Below are 17343 nucleotides of genomic sequence, written 5' to 3'. Positions count from 1 at the left end.
AGGTACCTTCTAATTGTCACAGTTTAAGTGTTACAGTGAGAAATAAAACTCTCAGGTTGCAAAAGTGCTGTCAAAAGATAAAAGCATCAGTGCTCTGTGCAGTGTTGTCTTGTGCCTGTGGCCTTAATTTTTGGAGATTTGAGACCCATCTTATGTGCAAGAAGGGGACAGTTAATTAAAACCTGCATGATACAAGGAAAACACCGAATTTGCAGTAACAGAAAGTTGCCACTGATATGAATGACAATATTGTGATATTGGGGCTGGCAGGATGAGCAAATAACAGATGCACAAACGTCTTTAATGTTTTATGAGGCCTTGAAGGATATTTCCAGACCTGTCAGGCTTGGAGTTTTCATGTGAGGATTCCCCATCTGGCACTGAGAGCTGTGATAGGAAAAGAAAATGGCAATGTTTTTAACATCACTCCTGATCATTCAGGTCCTCGATGGCCTCTCCCTGATGCTGCTCGACCTGTCACTGTGTGTCTGGGATGTGGCAGAGGCTGGACTGCTCCTGGACAGAACATGTGGAGGATCAGGAGCCCTTACACACCCCAGTGCAAGGGACCACTTGAAGGGGGTCCTGGGGCAAATTTCTGGACAGATAAACAAGAAACCAACAGTGTAACCATGTTGGGAATTTACTACACAAGGTCTTGCCAGAGGCCATGTCAGGAAAGACAGGGAAAAGATATTTGCATTTTCATTGTGTCATTTCCCACACGTTCCAGTGCAATTACAAGGGACAGAATATTTCCATATCCGTGTGCAGGGAAATGCCAAAGAACAGATGCTCTTGTTTTGCTGCTCTATTGCAAGTTCCCATCCTCCAGGTGAGATTTCACAGTTCTAGACTAGAGAAAGGAGCTAGAGAAGGAGTAATTTGATTTTCAGGTATCTTATTCAGCCAAGTCAAACTCAAATCACGAGTTGTCTGGGAATGAACAGGCACATCCCATGTTGGAATTCAGCAATGTGCTGATTTCCCCCCCGGAGTTACATACCTTGGCAGGGGATTTACAGACCTGAAGCGTTCATGTCACACATTAGGAGTGCTTTCTATTGCAGAGTGCTCTGGTAAGGGCAGAAAGATATTTGTTCCTGGCAGAATAGGGAGATTTAACATTCATGGATAACTCCAGTGCAGTAGAAATAGGTGCAGATACAAAGGAATGCCCTTGGCTACAAAAAGTGGCAAAGGGAGGGAAAGCTCTTGGGCGGCCGGTCCCTTCGGGTTCCTCAGAGCACAGGGAAGTGCTGGCCACCGATTTCCGTGGCAGATCATCACTCGCCGCTCATTTGCACAGCAACAGTTTAATCCCTTAACCACTCACAGCGTTCCCGTGGGTTGTTCCCTGGGGCGGCTCCCTGTGCCCGAGCTCAGTCTGGCACTGGCCCCGGGCACGGGAAGGCTCCGGGCCCCGGGAGCGCTGGGGACAGCCCGAGCTGGGCTGCGTCTGACACCGGCACCGGCAGCGTCTGTGCCTCTGCAGCGCCGCGTTCTGCTCCGGGCGCCTTCCCGCGGGGCCCGCGCCGAGGGGCTCCGGCCCTGCCCGAGCTGGCCCGGCGGGATCGCCCCGCTCACGCTGCCGGGTAGCTCCGGCCCCTGCGGGACCTGCCGCGGCCCCATCGCCTCCGGGGCCCCCTGATCTCGGCTCCCATGGCTCTCGGCCTCCCCTGCCCCGGCCCCGCCGCCCCCGGCCCCCATCCCTCCCGTTCTCTCCCATCCCTCCCGTCCCCCCTATCCCGGCCCCCACCCCTCCCATTCTCCCCTGTCCCCTTGCCCCCTATCCCGGCCCCCATCCCTCCCATTCTCCCCTGTCCCCTTGCCCCCTATCCCGGCCCCCATCCCTCCCATTCTCCCCCATCTTTCCCGTTCTCCCCTGTCCCATTCCCCCCTATCCCGGCCCCCACCCCTCCCATTCTCCCCTGTCCCCTTGCCCCCTATCCCGGCCCCCATCCCTCCCATTCTCCCCTGTCCCCTTGCCCCCTATCCCGGCCCCCATCCCTCCCATTCTCCCCTGTCCCCTTGCCCCCTATCCCGGCCCCCATCCCTCCCATTCTCCCCTGTCCCCTTGCCCCCTATCCCGGCCCCGCCACCCCCGTCCCGGCCCCGCTCCTCGCGCCCCTCCCCGCGCCGGGCGCAGGCCCCGCCCCGGCCCCTGTTGACGGACGGGCGGCGGAGCCAATGGGGCGTGCGGCACGTGCGCGGGGCAGCCAATGGGTGTCGGCGGGCGGCGCGGGGGCGGGGCCGCGGCGCTGGAGCGGCTCGTTGTGCGCTGCGGACCGATCGCCTCCCGCTCCCGGGCCCGGCCGCCGCCGCCGCCGCCGCCGCCGCAGGTGAGGCCGCCGCGCCACGGCCCGGCCTGACCCGGCCCGGCCCGGCGGCGCCCGCGGGGCCGGTGTGGACGGCAGCGGGCGGCGGGGCCCGCGGTGGCCGGGCCGAGGCCTGGGCCTTGCGGGGCGGCCCGGGCCTGCGGGGGGAGGGGCGGCGGGGCCGCGGCCTGCGGGGCCCGCGGGGCCGGATGGGGCGCGGGCGAGGAGCGGGCGAGGAGCGAGCGAGGAGCGGGTGGGGAGAGACGCCGAGCCCGCCGGGCCGGCGGCGGGAAGGCCGCGGGTGGCGGTGCCGCGATGCGCTGCGGGTCCGCGCCGCGTCTCGGGGCCTTTCTCCGGCCGGTTAATGGCCTCGCCTTGCATGTTTATTTTTTTCCGTGTCTGCGCCGACACAGCTTTTAAATCTCCCACGCTGGCTGGGACTGGCGGTCTCCGAGGGTCGGTGCCAGTTCGGTCGGTGCGTGCTGGGATTGGTGCTGGCGGCGGGGCCGGGGATGCTGCGCCGAGCGCTCGGGATCGCAGCAGTCGCGACTGAACTAAAATCCCTCTGCTGGTGCCGCGGGAGCCGCTCAGAGCGGAGCGCTTGGCTGGGCTGGGGGTCCTTCCTCGGGGGAACATGTGTGGGTTGGGCACAGGGCTGTGTCCGGGACCGGCGGGGGAGGCAGGCACGGTTTGTTGCACGGTGATTTGGATTGGGATCCCATGATCCACTTAATAAGGCATCTGTGCAAAACAAAAGAGGAACGATATGGGAAGAGTAGAGCTTAATTACTGTTGTTGTCGTTTGATCACTTTCTGAAATGCTCTGTATTTCTGTTCGGTTTAGTCCCTAAATAGGGATGTTGACCGCTCATATTGCTCAGCTCTCACCTCTTTGCCTGCTGCCGTTTCCCTGTACTCGTGTTTTAAGCACTTTTCTTTCTAGAGCAGTGTGGACAGTTAGTTCTCTGACTTGTGTGTCCCCCATTACAACTGGGACAATGCACATGTTCCATAGGATTGATGGGATTTCTTGGATTCCTGTTGACTCTTGGGTTATGTCAGTGTGTGTGAGAGATAGTAAAGTCAAGAGTGCTTATCCTGCAAGTCTGTGCAGCATGAGATGTTACTGTGAGTGCCTTGGTTTTTGTTCTGAAGCAGAGTAACTCTGTGTATAATGATCCCAATGATCCTGTGGTTTCCATGACTCAGAGCACTCAGGGGGCCGGGGGTGCAGCTGTGATTGCAGTGGGGTCTCCCCGGGCTTGACTGGAATAGGAACAGGAACATCTCAAGCTGGTGTGATTGTTATATGTGTTGTACAGTGAGTTTATAGCCCTGCTGTGGGTGCTTCTGCAGGGCCACAGGAACACGGATAATGCTGCTTTTCTAGGGGAGTTGTCTTGTGCAGTGCCAGGTTTGTGGAAACAGCAGCTGTAAGCCCAGTGTGAATGGAAATGTCAGTGTTGTGTGTAGCATCTTGCTTAACTTACTTGTGTCTGTTGAGCAGTGTCTGGTGCTGACATGAACTTAACATGAAATGTGCTCTATGCTCTTAAGTAAACCATTTTTGTTTTCTTTCTGGTTCTTGCATGTTTTGTCACTTTTGTTTTCCTGTCTTGACCCGAGACATGTAATTTTACTTTCAGAATGCACCTCTTTAAGCTGTGGTACTTTCCTTCCTGGAGCTGGTGGTCTCTGAGCTCTCTGAGTTGACTCCAGCCCAGTGACAGTGCCTGCCACACTGACTACACTGGATAAGCTGCCTCTGAAACCGGTAGAGTTTTAGTTACAGAAAGCTTGAGCTTGCTGTGTTTGCAGACTTCAAAAAGAGGTTTAGAGAAGCTGTTCTTTCTGTACCTCGTAAGTACCCTGGATGGCAACTGCAGGAGAGTCCTGCCAATTTAAGCATTTAGGGAGAGTGACAGAGTTCAGCAAATGAGAGGTGATGAATTTTGTCTTTTGCTGGAAATGATCAGGGCAGTTCTGTTTGATACGTAGTTTGTGATTGGGCCCCTGAAAGCTTCAAACTGCTGGCCTAAATGATCCCTTTGATTATACAACCTCTTTATATGTAGGTGATGTATGCAAAAATAGATTTCAATCTTTTTTTTTCTGAGAGAATAAGGTGAAAATAAGCTGTACTGAGAAGGCAGAGACATCCTTCATATGTGTGGGTTTGCTGCCTTTGGTATTTTGTTTGTTTTGTTTTTAATATTAGTAGCAGTGGCATGGTAAGTATAAAGGTATAATTTTCTGATCTCCTGTGTAGGAGCACAGCACAAGTCATGATGTCTCATCAGACCCTCAGAGATGGATCTCCAGCTGCTGGAAATCCTACTACTACTTTTGTGCTGGCAAACAAGTTGGATGTGGTCCCTTCCTCCTGTTGCTCACTTGTCACCAAAGTGAAAGTACCAGCTGCTAATCCAAGGATGGATCAAAGTGTGGGGCAGCTGTTGTCATAAAGTGTCTGGAATCTGCAGTTCTTACCTCTGCTTCTTCTCACCTCCTGCAAGTGCCCTGTCCCTGGCAGAGGAGTTGTTCCCTCACAGCACAGTTTTTTGTGTCCAGATGTCTTTTTTGCAGGTGAAAAAATTGCCAGAGGCAATTTCTGGACAATCTCATGCTGTTTAGAAAAAGGGATGTAATAACTAATTTTTTTAATCTGTTTATTGTAAACCTGTCCTTTTAAAATACCAGTGCAGAAGAGGAGATAGTCCTGGCCCCCTGAAGTTGTTCAGCTCTCTCTTCCCTGCATAAGAACTCTGTGATGCTGTTACCTGGCAGCATCTTTGACTGAGGGATAAATGACTGTGGAATCCCAGAATCCCAGAGTGGTTTGGGTTGCACAGGACCTTAAAGTCTGTCTTTTTCCAATCCCCTTCCACCAGCCCAGGGTGCTCCAAGCCCCATCCAAGCTGGCCTTGGACACTTCCAGGGATGGGGCAGCCACAGCTGCTCTGGGCACCCTGTGCCAGGGCCTGCTCCCCCTCTCAGGGAGGAATCCCTTCCCAATATCCCACCTAACCCTGCCCTCTGGCAGTGGGAGGCCATTGCCCCTTGTTCTGTCACTGTCTGCCTGTACAAAAAGTCCCTCTCCCTCCTTTTTTATGCCCCCTTAAGGTATTGGGAGGCTGTAATTAATCAGGTCACCCCAGAGCCTTCTCCAGGGGAACACCCCCAGCTGTCCCAGAGCAGGGGGGCTCCAGCCCTTTTGGCCTCCTCCGGACTCCCTCCAACAACTCCATGTCTTTCCTGTGCTGGGAAAGGCGTTGTGCTGCTGGGAGGGTGTTGATGTGCAGCTCTGAGCAGCCTGGATCCTCCTGGCCCTGCCAGGGCTGGCTGTACCCTGGGAGGGGGCAGGTCTCGGCTCTGGCTGTGGCTGTTCAGTGTCTCAGCTGAGGTGTCTCCTTGCCCTGGTTTGTTCAGATCCAGCCGAGGGGCTGTCGGGGCCTGGTCCCCCCTGTGCTGGACCAGCAGCACGTGGTAATTGTGGCCAGCCTGTGTCTGATTGCTGACAGCATCCTAACCATGATTAATTTTGTTCCGAGGAGATGGGTATAGTTCATCAGACTGGTGAAATGAGGTCATTCCTCTGAAGAATGGAGCTGATTTTTTGGCCTCAAATACTTGTATCTCTGAATGACAAATATAAGCACTGACAAAAACATCTTGATGGTGTTACATGGACACAAAAACAACTAAGGAAAGCATTAAAAACCTTTATAGACAAATCTGATTGCTAAAGAAGATATAAAACTACTTTGTTGAAATATGAAAATTACGGCAGTTGAGATTTGTTAGACTAAGAAGACCCTTAAAATTAAGTTTATGCCCAGTGCTGATAAAACAACAACAAAAAAGAGCTTAAAATACAGTGTACTGGAAGTCACTGATTTAGCACATGGAAATAAAGTTTGTGGAAATGCAGTAGTAGATTTTAGCAATGGCCACTTCTGGTGCAGAGGTACTTTTATTGAGAAAAATGTGGTAATCTGAGGTTTAGTCAAGCAAAGGGAGCAGGGGTAATGTCCTCATTCCATGTTTGCAAAGGGAATCAGAGATGGGTTCCGTTAGCTCTGGAAAACTGGAAGGGCTGGCAAGCAAAAAAGGTTTCATTTGCAAACAGAACTTACACGTTAGTGAATGGATCCTACATGTGCAGCTTCTGTGGCTCCTCCATGTGCAGCACTCAAGAGTTTCAGGGTAAAAGAATCTTCTGTCTGAAGACAAAACTGTTTTTTTTTGAAGTGACCTTCATTAGCTTGGGTCAGTATTGAGTTGAGTTCATTCTTGTATGGAGAGACAGGAAAGTTAAAATGCTAACTGAATCAAATTGAATATTGAATTTAAAGTTTTCCTGTTTGCTGATTTAAAATATTGTGGCTGCAGGGCAGAGGAATCCAGATGAGTCAGAGAGTGCTGAACTAATCTATGGCTCTGGCACAGTAAAAAGAGAAATAGGATGGCAGTAGTTTGAAGTCAGGAATCTGTGACACCTCACTTTCTGCCTTTAATTTCCATGTGTACCAAAGCACCACGGTCACAATTCAGGAGGATTGCTTTGCCAGTGGAACGTGGGATTCTTGCTCCTGAAACACAGAGCTGCCTCTCAGCCTGAGAGGAAAGGTGAGGTCAAGAGTCTTCCTTTTGTGGTCAGGACTTGCTTCTTGAAAACAGCATCAGGCACCTCTCAAACCTGAGCACAATACTTCAAACCTGATTGGGTTTTATCCCTAAAAAAACCTTAACCTTGACCTTGCCAGTCTTCAGTGGAATAATTTGTTGAAAGATGTAACCATGTTGCCCAGATCTGAGTTAAGGCTTTAAAGTGTGTGACCTGTACAGGCTGGGATAACCTTCTGTGTTCGTGTTACTTCCCCTCACACAGTGTATAAATGTTGCTCTTGAATTAAAGAGACAATCTGGATTTTGTGATTTCCCCCTCCCTCCAATTGACTTTTGGCATTTGGTCAAGATTTGAAGGAATTTTGAGGGAATTTCAAGGAATGTTACATGAATGCAGCAGGGCTTGCCCTGCACTGTCCCTGCCCTCTGGTCTGTGGGTGTTGGGGGGGTCTGTGCTGTGTGTGGAGCCACTGGGAACATGAAAGGAGGTTGTGCAAAGAATACAAGGTGTTTTCTTGGTGATTATGGGGAAAAGGTCTGTGACATAGAGATGTCTGGGTTAAGAAATAGAGACAGTGTTCTGGCTGTGGAGCACTGGGAAACTTTTTTCTTTTTCTTGAGAGGCATGTGGGCCTGAGGAGGGTTTTCTACTGGTGTGGCTTCTCAGGTGAAACCTGTTCTGTTCCTTAACAGTGAGTTCAGGGAGGACAATTTGATTTTTTTTCCTCCAGTGTCTGTCCCTTCTCTGTCTTGATTAAACCCTTGCTTCTCAATGCTGACAGCTGGTGCAGAGCAGATTTGACATGGCAATACCACGTTTGATCATTCTTGAAAACTTTCCCTGAACAGTTTAAACTCGTGAAGCCTCTGCAGGCCCTTTAGGCCCTTCTGTGTGTGTGGCATTGGTTTTGGCACATGTTCTAACCTGGACATCTCAGCAGCTGTGGGGATTGGTTTGGCACTTGCCTGCTTGTTGTAGTGTCCTTTTTCATTCTGTTTCAGGTGTGGTCTCCAAAACAGTGCTCAGCAGCAGCAGGATGGGGAGCCAGAGCAGTGTCTAAAGATAACCAAGTTTGTTGTTGGCCTCTGTCAGCCATGGCTGCGGGGGGCAGGCATGTCAACAAAGATCATCCGTGTGCTGGAGAAACAGGAGGAGGGCTCTTCTTTGTATAACCCTGAGGTTTTACTCAAAGCACCCCGTCGAGATTCTGAAATGCACAGACCTGTGAGACTGAAGTCTGAGTTGATAAAGCAGCTCACAGCAGGACTCTCCAGCATCACTGCTGTCAGGGCCCCTGTGCATTCACCACTGACAACCCCAACAGGGAGATTTCAGGGATCTGTCAGACAGGGTCTCCTGAAGCCCCTCCTGCACAGGCTGTCTCGGGTGATGCTGCCTCGCACTTCCTTGCAGAGAAGGGTGGAGGTCTTGGGTCAGTAGCTGTGTCAGTTAATTTGCCACAGGTCTGCTGTGGTTTGAGGACCATGCTGTGGTCACTGTGGCCCATTCCCAGTGTTCCAGTGAAGGTGTCACAGAGCTCGTTGCTCTTGGAAGAATTTCCCATCCTAAGTTCTGCAGCAGCTGGAATGCTCATTACCCTCCATCCCACCTGGAGCTCCATGTCTGGCTTAGGGGCTCCCAACACAAGAAATACATGGAATACCTGCTGGAGTGAGTCCAGGGGAGGCCATGGAGATGCTCCAGGAATGGAGCCCCTCTGCTCTGGAGCCAGGCTGGGAGAGCTGGGGGTGTTCACCTGGAGAAGAGAAGGCTCTGGGGAGACCTGAGAGCCCCTTCCAGTGCCTGAAGGGGCTCCAAGGGAGATGGAAAGGGACTTTGGGCAAGGGGAAATGGTGTCCCTGCCCCTGGCAGGGAGTGGAACAAGATGAGCTTTAGGGTCCCTTCCCACCCAAACCATTCTGGGATTCTGTGAGCATCTGTTTAGGGATCTGCATTCAAGTCTGTAATCCCAGTAGGAATCTGTGCCCTTGCAGTTCTGTGAACCAGGTTAAGGTAAAGCCTCTTGCCTGATACCAAAGACAGTTCTCCTTACCAGTGTTCCTGTTTCACATTATCTCCTCAGATCCATACAGGTCTTCCTTCTTAGCAAACATCTTGCAGTGAAACAATTAATAGTACTGATTCCTGGAATTCTGGATGAAGATAGAATATCATTTGGAAAAAGCTTTTATTATTGGCTTGTTGCCAGATTCATTAAACCTTCTGAGATCTGGTGTGCTCTTGTGAGAAGGTGATTGTTGTGGTCATCGAAACATTTCTGAAAATAATACCATGGAGAGCTCTTCAGTCCAGTGCCAGCCTGGCTGTGGTGCCTGGGCAGTGTTTGGCAAAGGTGCTGGAGTGTTGTGCTGTGGGGATTCAGGCACCTCCAGAATGAAGGGAAGATTCAGGCACAGCACATGTGGTTCTTTTTGATTGCTTTGTGCTCCCTTGGCATTATCTGATCAAGAGCATCTCACCCGTGGAAGAAAGTGCCTGCTGCCTTTTCAAACAAGCTTCTGCAGGGTTTGGTTATTTTTTTCTAAAATGTCATTTTGGGAACTGCAGTGCAGCCAAACTTAGTCTTAAAGTTTCAGGTTTTTGGGATATGGAATTGTGGTCCTGTTTCGAAAAGGCTGCAGAGTATCAGTCTCATTACAGGCATCCTCCCCAAATGAAGCTGTTGGGGCTTCTTGCCATCCTTGGCCCGTCTGCATTCAGACTTTTGTTTCATGTCAGTGTGGATTGACATATGTTAGTGTAGGTCTATGTGCAAGTTCATGTCTGGGCCTGGTTCTCAAATCTGGAATATTTGCTGATAGAAATGTATTGTTGCCTCTTTGGTAAAGAATAATCAGGAGATTCCCTCAGCATATTTCAGTACGAGCAGAATAAAAACTTGTTTTCTAATGTAGCATTGCTTGTTTCATCTGTCCTGACCATCTTATACCCCCTTTTCTTTTTGGATTTTTTTTTCAGTATTCAAAGGTTACAGTTCTTCTGAGGCTGTTTTTATTTTCTCTGTCATGAGAACTGTTCACCTGTTGAGGTCAATGTACCTGGTGCAGGTGGGCAGTGCCACTGTGAGCACAGGGTGTACCTGGGTGGGTGGAACACACCTGGTGCAGGTGGGCAGTGGCCCTGTGAGCGCAGGGTGTACCTGGGTGGGTGGAACACACCTGGTGCGGGTGGAACACACCTGGTGCAGGTGGGCAGTGCCACTGTGAGCACAGGGTGTACCTGGGTGGGTGGAACACACCTGGTGCAGGTGGGCAGTGCCACTGTGAGCACAGGGTGTACCTGGGTGGGTGGAACACACCTGGTGCAGGTGGGCAGTGGCCCTGTGAGCGCAGGGTGTACCTTGGTGGGTGTTCCTGAGCTCTGGCAGATTTGGGTTGTGACCACCCCCCACCTGGAGAGCCTGTTCAGAACCTTTCCCTGATACCCAACCTAAGCCTCCCCTGACACACTGAGAAGACCCCAGATTAAATACCAGCCCCGCCTGGGGTTGTCTTTGTGCAGGGGCCCTGCCCAGGGGCACCAGCTCAGGCTGTTCTGTGTCCCTGTGCACAGAGAAACCAGGCTGGGACTGTGCTCTGAAACTGGGGCTGAGCTGGTAAAGGGAACTGGTCTGACTGGGGTGTGTGGGGATCACATGGGGTCACTGGAGCTGCTGCTGGAAAGGGGCTTCAGTCCCAGCAGTAGCAATTGAGTGGTGCCAGTGGGACCCCCAGAGTGGCATCGGACTGGTCGGATGGGGGAGTTTCCTCATCACCCCACCAGCGGAGGGAGTGGTTTCCTACTAATCTGGAGGGTGGTTGGACAGTGTTAGTCCTGCAGCAGGTTGTGTCAGTGCCCAGTGAAAGATTAGGAAGAAAGAAGCATCTTCTCTCTTCATACTCTGCTCCTTTTCACTGTGCCTTTATCGCTCCCACGTGCTTCGTTCTGGCATTCCCTGGAAACCTTTGCCAGGCCTGTGTGCAAGGGCTTCCTGTAGTTTTTTCCAAATACCTGTAGAAAAGCAGGTGCCCAGCTCGAATGGCTCTGAATCAGCACAGCCTTGTGGATCTGGGTGGTGCAGACAATGAGGTTGGAGGCTGTGGGACTATGAAAGAAAGTCAAAAGCCACTTACCAATTCTGCTTAATGCCAGATAGGAGTCTGGTAACACCATCATGATGTGCTGGGATGGTTCCTGTTCTTGGTTTCTGACTGTGGTGCCTCCTTTTTAGCAGCAGATACACCTTGGAGGATTAAAAACCCCCAAACTCTTTTCCTTAAGTTTCTGATTTTATAAATTATTAAAATATGTAGCAATTTCTTAAGCTTGGCAGGACGGGAATCTTGGCAACAGGAGGATTTTTATTATCTTGGGTAAATTGATTTAAGGAAATTTGAACTTCTGTCTCATAAAGGTGGAAAAATCTCAGTGTTTCCTCCTTTACTTATTAAATATTCTAATCTTATCATACAACTTCCAGACTCATCAACATATTCGTGTGTTGTGCTTGTGAGGCTTGAATTTTATAGAGGACAAAGGCAGGCAAAGTTGCCTTCCATGAAGGTAATTTTAAAAAGGTGTGTTACGTGGTTTTGTAGCTCAGATAGAGGGAACAGGGACAGTTCAGCTGTTGGAGTGTTGTTCAGCAGAACAGGAAACTTCTCTGAGATTGTGCTCAGCCAGTTCTGACAGAGCTGGGAGGGAAAGTGTATTTAATGACAGAATTTCACAGTACAAGTGAGACAACTTGTCAGCTTAAAAATCACTGGGTGCAGAGGGGGCGTCTCTTCCCCTGGTTCCAGCTTTGCCGTGCTCCCCCTGCTCTCCAGTCCTCTGGCATTAACTGGTGCTTATCTTGCAAGGGAAGCAGATTGAAACTGCTGACACAACCAAAAGGGCTCCCCTTCTGTGTGGTTTTCCATTGCTTTCACAGTACAGATGGGTTACCCCGAGGGCAGAGGCTGCTGGGGCAGGTCTGGGGGCACAGAAATGGGGCTAGAACCTGATCTGTGGGCGAGGGGCAGCCAGAGCTCTCATGTCCTGAGCTGCCAGCTCTTAATGCTTTAACATGTATTAAAAAGGTGAAGATTCAGTTCAAATCTGTACTGTGCTAAATCTTAAATTAACATAAGTCTTCCTATGGTTTATTTTGTAATGATGTGCTCAGGTATTGCCAGTTAAAAAAGTCTGACCTTCACACGCAGAGAGTGTGAAATATTGTCAGGAGACTGAACAGGAGCTGCTGGTGAAGGGCCTCGAGTCCCTTTGTAGACTGGATTTCTAGTGCTGTTCCTGATTTCTTCCATTATTCAGCTTCTGGCTGTCAGTGGTGGTGCAGTCCTTGGAAAGACTCATCTGTAGTACATCCTGATCTGCAGATCCTGTTGAAGAAGTTTAGATATCCTGATTTTGACTATTTCAAAGTAGTTGAAGTGCTTTAAAATCTTTGATTCTGGCAGGCCATGAGCAGCTTGGGGCTGGTGTGAGTTTGAGTTTTAGATGTTCTCTGTACCTGAATCATCAGGATTCAGTCCCTGATGTCTGACTGAGATGGAGAGAGTCTTTCTGGATGTTTTCTCAAGGCTTTCTTTTAAAAGGTGTGAAAATCAAACATCTGTGAAATACTCAATCTGCCCCCAGGTCAGTGTGCTCAGACTCACTCGTGGGTTCCATGCACAGCTGAGCAGCACCAAACACAGCACTGAACAGGAACAGGCCTTGAGGTGCAGGACAAGCAACGTGTGCAGGGGGAAACCTGCAGAAAATAAATAGTCCCCAACTGAAACACTGCACTGGGCCAGTAGGGCTGACTGCTCCTCTCCCTGTCTGAAAGAGTTGTGGGCATAAGGTTGGAATTCAGGTTGAGGTGGCAATTTGGTTCTGGCTGGTCAAGTGTTTGGACATGGGGAATGTGATTTTTACCTTGGCTGTTGGGAATACTTTGGTGTTTGCAGGATGTCTTGATGCTTTTTATTAAAAAAGTAAAAAAAATCTTGATGAGCTCCTTAATGGTACATAGTTCTGTAAAATGCTGTGCTTGTGAGCTTGAAAGAACGAATTGTTCTGGAATTTTCAACAAATAATGTTTTGTGAGTGGAAAAAATAAATTGCTGAAGACAGTGGTTCTCAGTTTTTTAAAATAAACATTCAAACTTATTTCAGGTGGGGGAAGTTTGGCTTATTGAAATGCGAAGATTTAGAACTCACTGGGTTTTTTCTCCTTGCAGATACATTATAAAATGTCTAATGGTTATGAAGATCACATGGCTGAAGATTGCAGGGATGATATTGGTAGGACAAATTTAATTGTGAACTACCTCCCTCAGAACATGACACAGGATGAGCTCCGGAGTCTGTTCAGCAGCATCGGCGAAGTGGAATCTGCAAAACTCATTCGGGACAAAGTTGCAGGTGAGATTTGGTATATCAGAAATCGTCACTTTGGGGAGGGCTGCTCAAGCAAATACCTGATTGAATGCAACTTAATGTAGGAATAACAAATATTTCTGTGTGTGTAATCAAAGTATTGACAACTATGCCTGGAACTCCAGTAGTGCCAGGACTAGATAGTGGATTTTAGGAGGACAAAATGCTCAAGACTAAAGTAGTGACTGTTGTGTATATGGCTAAGAATTCCAAGAAGTAAAGTTCCCACATTTGAACATCCATAGACATATCTAAAACTAGTTTGGATTTGGTCCTCAGCTGGTTTATTCTTCCTGCAGTCTGAGTGGTTTTGTCTCTACCGAGCTCTGAACATTCAAACAAACCTTTTGCTCTGATTTTGATCAGTAAAAATAAGGTGTGGCAAGTGTCTGAAATGGCCTTATTGCTCTTGAGGAATTTCACTCGTAAGTTCCTTAAATAGGATTGGTGGCAGTAGTAGCTTTAAAACATGAGAGGAATGAATTGTTCAGATTTGTGAAACTTAATGTTTCATTGAAGCCAAACAAGTGCTGACAGGGCAGCTGGTTCCATGAGCCATATCCGTTCAGTTGTAGGAGCTTTTGGCTCATAACCACAACCTCTCTTTTTAGTGAAGAGGTTTTAATCAATGTACTGTTAAAATACTTCATTTATAGGTTGAGGTTATTCTTGTTCAGAATTCACAGAATCTTGGATTTAGTGAGAGCATGGTTGTTTGTGGGGGAAAAAAAAAGTACTTGTGCTGTTAACGAGCTGTGCACGTGTTTGTTCCCAGCCTGCAGCTGAATGCCTGTGGAATTCTCTGCTGCACATGCTCAGTCTTGTATTTCAGACTCCAGTAATACTGATTGTTATCTAATCCAGAAGGGAACAGGGCAGAGACTGCTTCCCTGTCTGGGGAAACTGCAGGAGAGCTCATGGAATGCATGAGAGTTCTTTGTACTCTTATATCTTTAGTGCTTTAGAATAGACATGAGAACTGAGTAATTGAAAACTTCAGAGTTTCCTTCCAGAGTATCCTCTCTGACTGCCATGTCTCTGGGTTTCCTCGTGTCTTTCAGCTGAAGTTTCACATGATGCCTCTCTGTGTAAATCTGTACTTATGGGATGTATGTGTGTGTTCAGTCAGGATCAAATAGTTACATAAATACTGATGTCTTTCAGGATTTTGGCAGCTGTGTTTTCAGCCTAGATACTGTCATACACTTTTAGGCACTTAAGAGTTTTGAGGCTTACTCTGAAGGCTGGTTTTGCAAGGAAAAGATCCCTTGTTTAATGATAGCAAATCCAAGCTGACCCACACCTGAGACTGTCAAATAAGCACAAAATCACCTGTGTGAGAGGGAGGGAGGGATATTTTCAGTGGGAAGCAAAAGACTCGTCCTTGCCTGAAGCTGAGTCTGCTTCACGCTGTTCCCTGTAGCATCAAACACTGGTGAAATCTGCTTAACTTTAACTTGGAACTTGTCAGTGCTGGCAAGTTTAGTCCAAAACATACACTTGTGTGCTTCAGGATGTTCTTAACCTGAAGAATGAAAAGTAAAAGTGCAGTAAGTGTTGCACGGAGTCCTTGAGTGCCTGTGGACAGAACACTGGCTTTTCTCCTGAGTGGTAGCAGGAGTTGGACTCCACAGTGGTCACACCACTGAATTTTGTTGCTACCTAATTTTTCATTTGCTTGCAACACTGTTAGGAGCAGTTCCCAGTCATCTCCATGGTCCCTGATAGTTCTGGAGTGTCAGTACTTAAGAATTGGTGTCTTTAGGAGCCCTCTAAGCCTTTTTTAAATTCCTTTTGCTCTTTTTGCTCCTTCATGTTTGCATTCAGTGTCTCTATTCTCAAACTCTGTGTTGAACAGCAGGTGGGTGTGTGGCTGCCCCTGAACAGAGCAGTGCTGTGGCAGTTCTGCTTTCCTTGTGCCTCCACTTGCATTTCTTGGCCCCGTGGCAGACAGCAGGAAACAGGAGCTGCAGAAAAACCTGTTCAACTCCCTGACCTTGGTTTCTGGTCAGATAAGTCATAGTATTGGCATGTGAGACATAGCGGGGTTGAGTGGCCTGGACAGGAGAGAGAAACCTTTGCTTTTGTTGGAATTAGACCTTTTGGGTCAGTTCAGTTCTTTTCAATGAAATCACAGCTTTGGTGCCCCCATGAAATTCTAATAATCAAAGTATTTTGTCTTTGGAGTTCCCTTTATTGTCTGTATTTGCAGAGTTAAAATCAATGTTTGGTTGATAACACTTTTTGTAAAGCATTGACTGATGTGCAAATTTTTTCTCAATTCATTGTTTATTAATGAAACATGTGGGGCAGAAAATGTCTTCTGCCAGGAATGCAGTTTTTAATGACTTATTGAACTGTCCTGAGCTTTCTGGAGTCTGATTACTGGGATTCAAGAATTGATTTGGAAGCCAAAGTTTGGGTTTGTTTGAGCAAAGTATTTCACTGTGATCGTTGCACACGCTGAGCTTTGCTTCAAAGGCAGCACAGTATTGAACAGTCTGCATTCCATGTGTTAGATTGTGGTGATGAAATGTAGAGAAACTCTTTGAACCACCAGACTGCTCATCCTTTATCTCACTGTTGATGAGTGTTAGGGAAGCAGCAAACCATGGTGTCAGTTCACACTCCTGGAGGGAATTTTCAGCTTTGTGTGCACACGGGTCATCGCCATTGGTGAAAGTGCGACTGCGTTGGGGTCGTTTTTGAGATGTGACTTCTTTTTCTGGTTTTTTTTTTTCAGTAACTGTACAGAGAAGCTTGTGCACCATTAGCAGGGTGCAGGGCTCCTCCAGCTCTTCCTGCTCAGACTGGAGGGACAGAGTGCTGGGCTCTGCATTCCCAGTTGGGGTATTGCATTTCTCAGCACTTCCAAATGTGGCTTAAGCTTGACTTGTAATGGGGAATCAGTACTTGGGGTCAGTGGGCAGATACTGGGTTGTTGCTCTGCTGCTCACTGTGCTTGTGTTCATGGTAAGCATGTCTTGGACATCCAGGATTTTCCTAAGAGGATTGTAGAATTCACTGGATACTCTTTTTTCTGTCAGATCCTAATTGTGCACCAGCCATACACCCTGGGGCTTTGAACCCTGGGAAAATGTTAGAAGGCTGATTCCCACTTCCCAGTGGTAGTGTGGGAGTGGCCAGCCTGAGATGTAACTTTTTACTGTTATGTGTCCTGGCCTGTTGTGCTTATTGCTGAGTAGCCATTGACCTGGTTCTGTCAATGAAATCCTCCCTTCCTGTGGCTCTGGCTCATGATGGAGGTGAGAACAAGAAGTTTGGGGTTGGTCCATGTGGCCTGCACTGGTCAGACTGAATCCCTGCATCCCTGACTGTAGACACAGTGGGACCACCAGACTTGTGCTGTGCACTGGTTCCCTCTCCAGTGATGTGTATAATGTTAAATGTCTCCTTCTTTGAAGCAACTGCCTCATGCCAGAGAAGATTCAACAAAACAATGCCTTTTGCTTTGGGCTGCCTGACTTTGCTGCAGTGTCCACATTCTGGGGCCTGGGTTTCTAGACAGTGCTTGCTGTCCTGGACTCCTTTTACAGGTGAATGTTTTTAAAACATTTTTCCTCCTTCAATACCTGTTAACACCAAAATCCAGGCCTCTGGACCCTTTAGACTTGCATTGTTTCTTGGAGCATGGATGCTGATGGCTCGTGGTGTCAGGATATCTGATGGTGCACAGCACGGATCAATCCTTCTAAATATTGTGAGAGAGCCTGGTCATCTTTAGCCTGCTTTCCATGCAGCTCTGCATCCACAGGCTCTTCAGGAACAAATGCTGAAGCTGAAACTTAGTCTGTCACAAGCATTTTAGTTTCTCTGTCTTCTTTACCCTGAAGTGTTGGTATTTTCAAACCTGACTGTCCTAAAGCTCTGAAAAGCTTGTGTGAAGTCATCACAGGCTGATATTAAAAATAATACTCCTGCTTATTGGCATTGTGTGAGCTGTGGGAT

General features: G+C 48.7%; 1 protein-coding gene across 2 annotated transcripts in view; it reads left to right on the top strand.

Moving 5' to 3' along the window:
* Window positions 1–2246: 2246 nt before the first annotated feature.
* The window catches only part of ELAVL1 (ELAV like RNA binding protein 1), a 41029-nt gene continuing 25932 nt past the window's right edge, over window positions 2247–17343 (top strand). For both annotated transcript variants that reach the window (XM_071578305.1, XM_071578306.1), the window contains exons 1-2: window positions 2247–2342; window positions 13176–13359. In XM_071578305.1, the coding sequence (XP_071434406.1) occupies window positions 13188–13359 (172 nt within the window). In that variant the 5' untranslated portion in view covers window positions 2247–2342; window positions 13176–13187. The remainder of the gene's footprint in view (window positions 2343–13175; window positions 13360–17343) is intronic.

Source organism: Pithys albifrons, chromosome 27 (genome assembly GCF_047495875.1).
Source record: "Pithys albifrons albifrons isolate INPA30051 chromosome 27, PitAlb_v1, whole genome shotgun sequence".
NCBI classification, from domain to species: Eukaryota; Metazoa; Chordata; class Aves; order Passeriformes; family Thamnophilidae; genus Pithys; species Pithys albifrons.
Note: the sequence above shows the minus strand (reverse complement) of the source record. Positions and strands in the feature narration are given on the sequence as shown.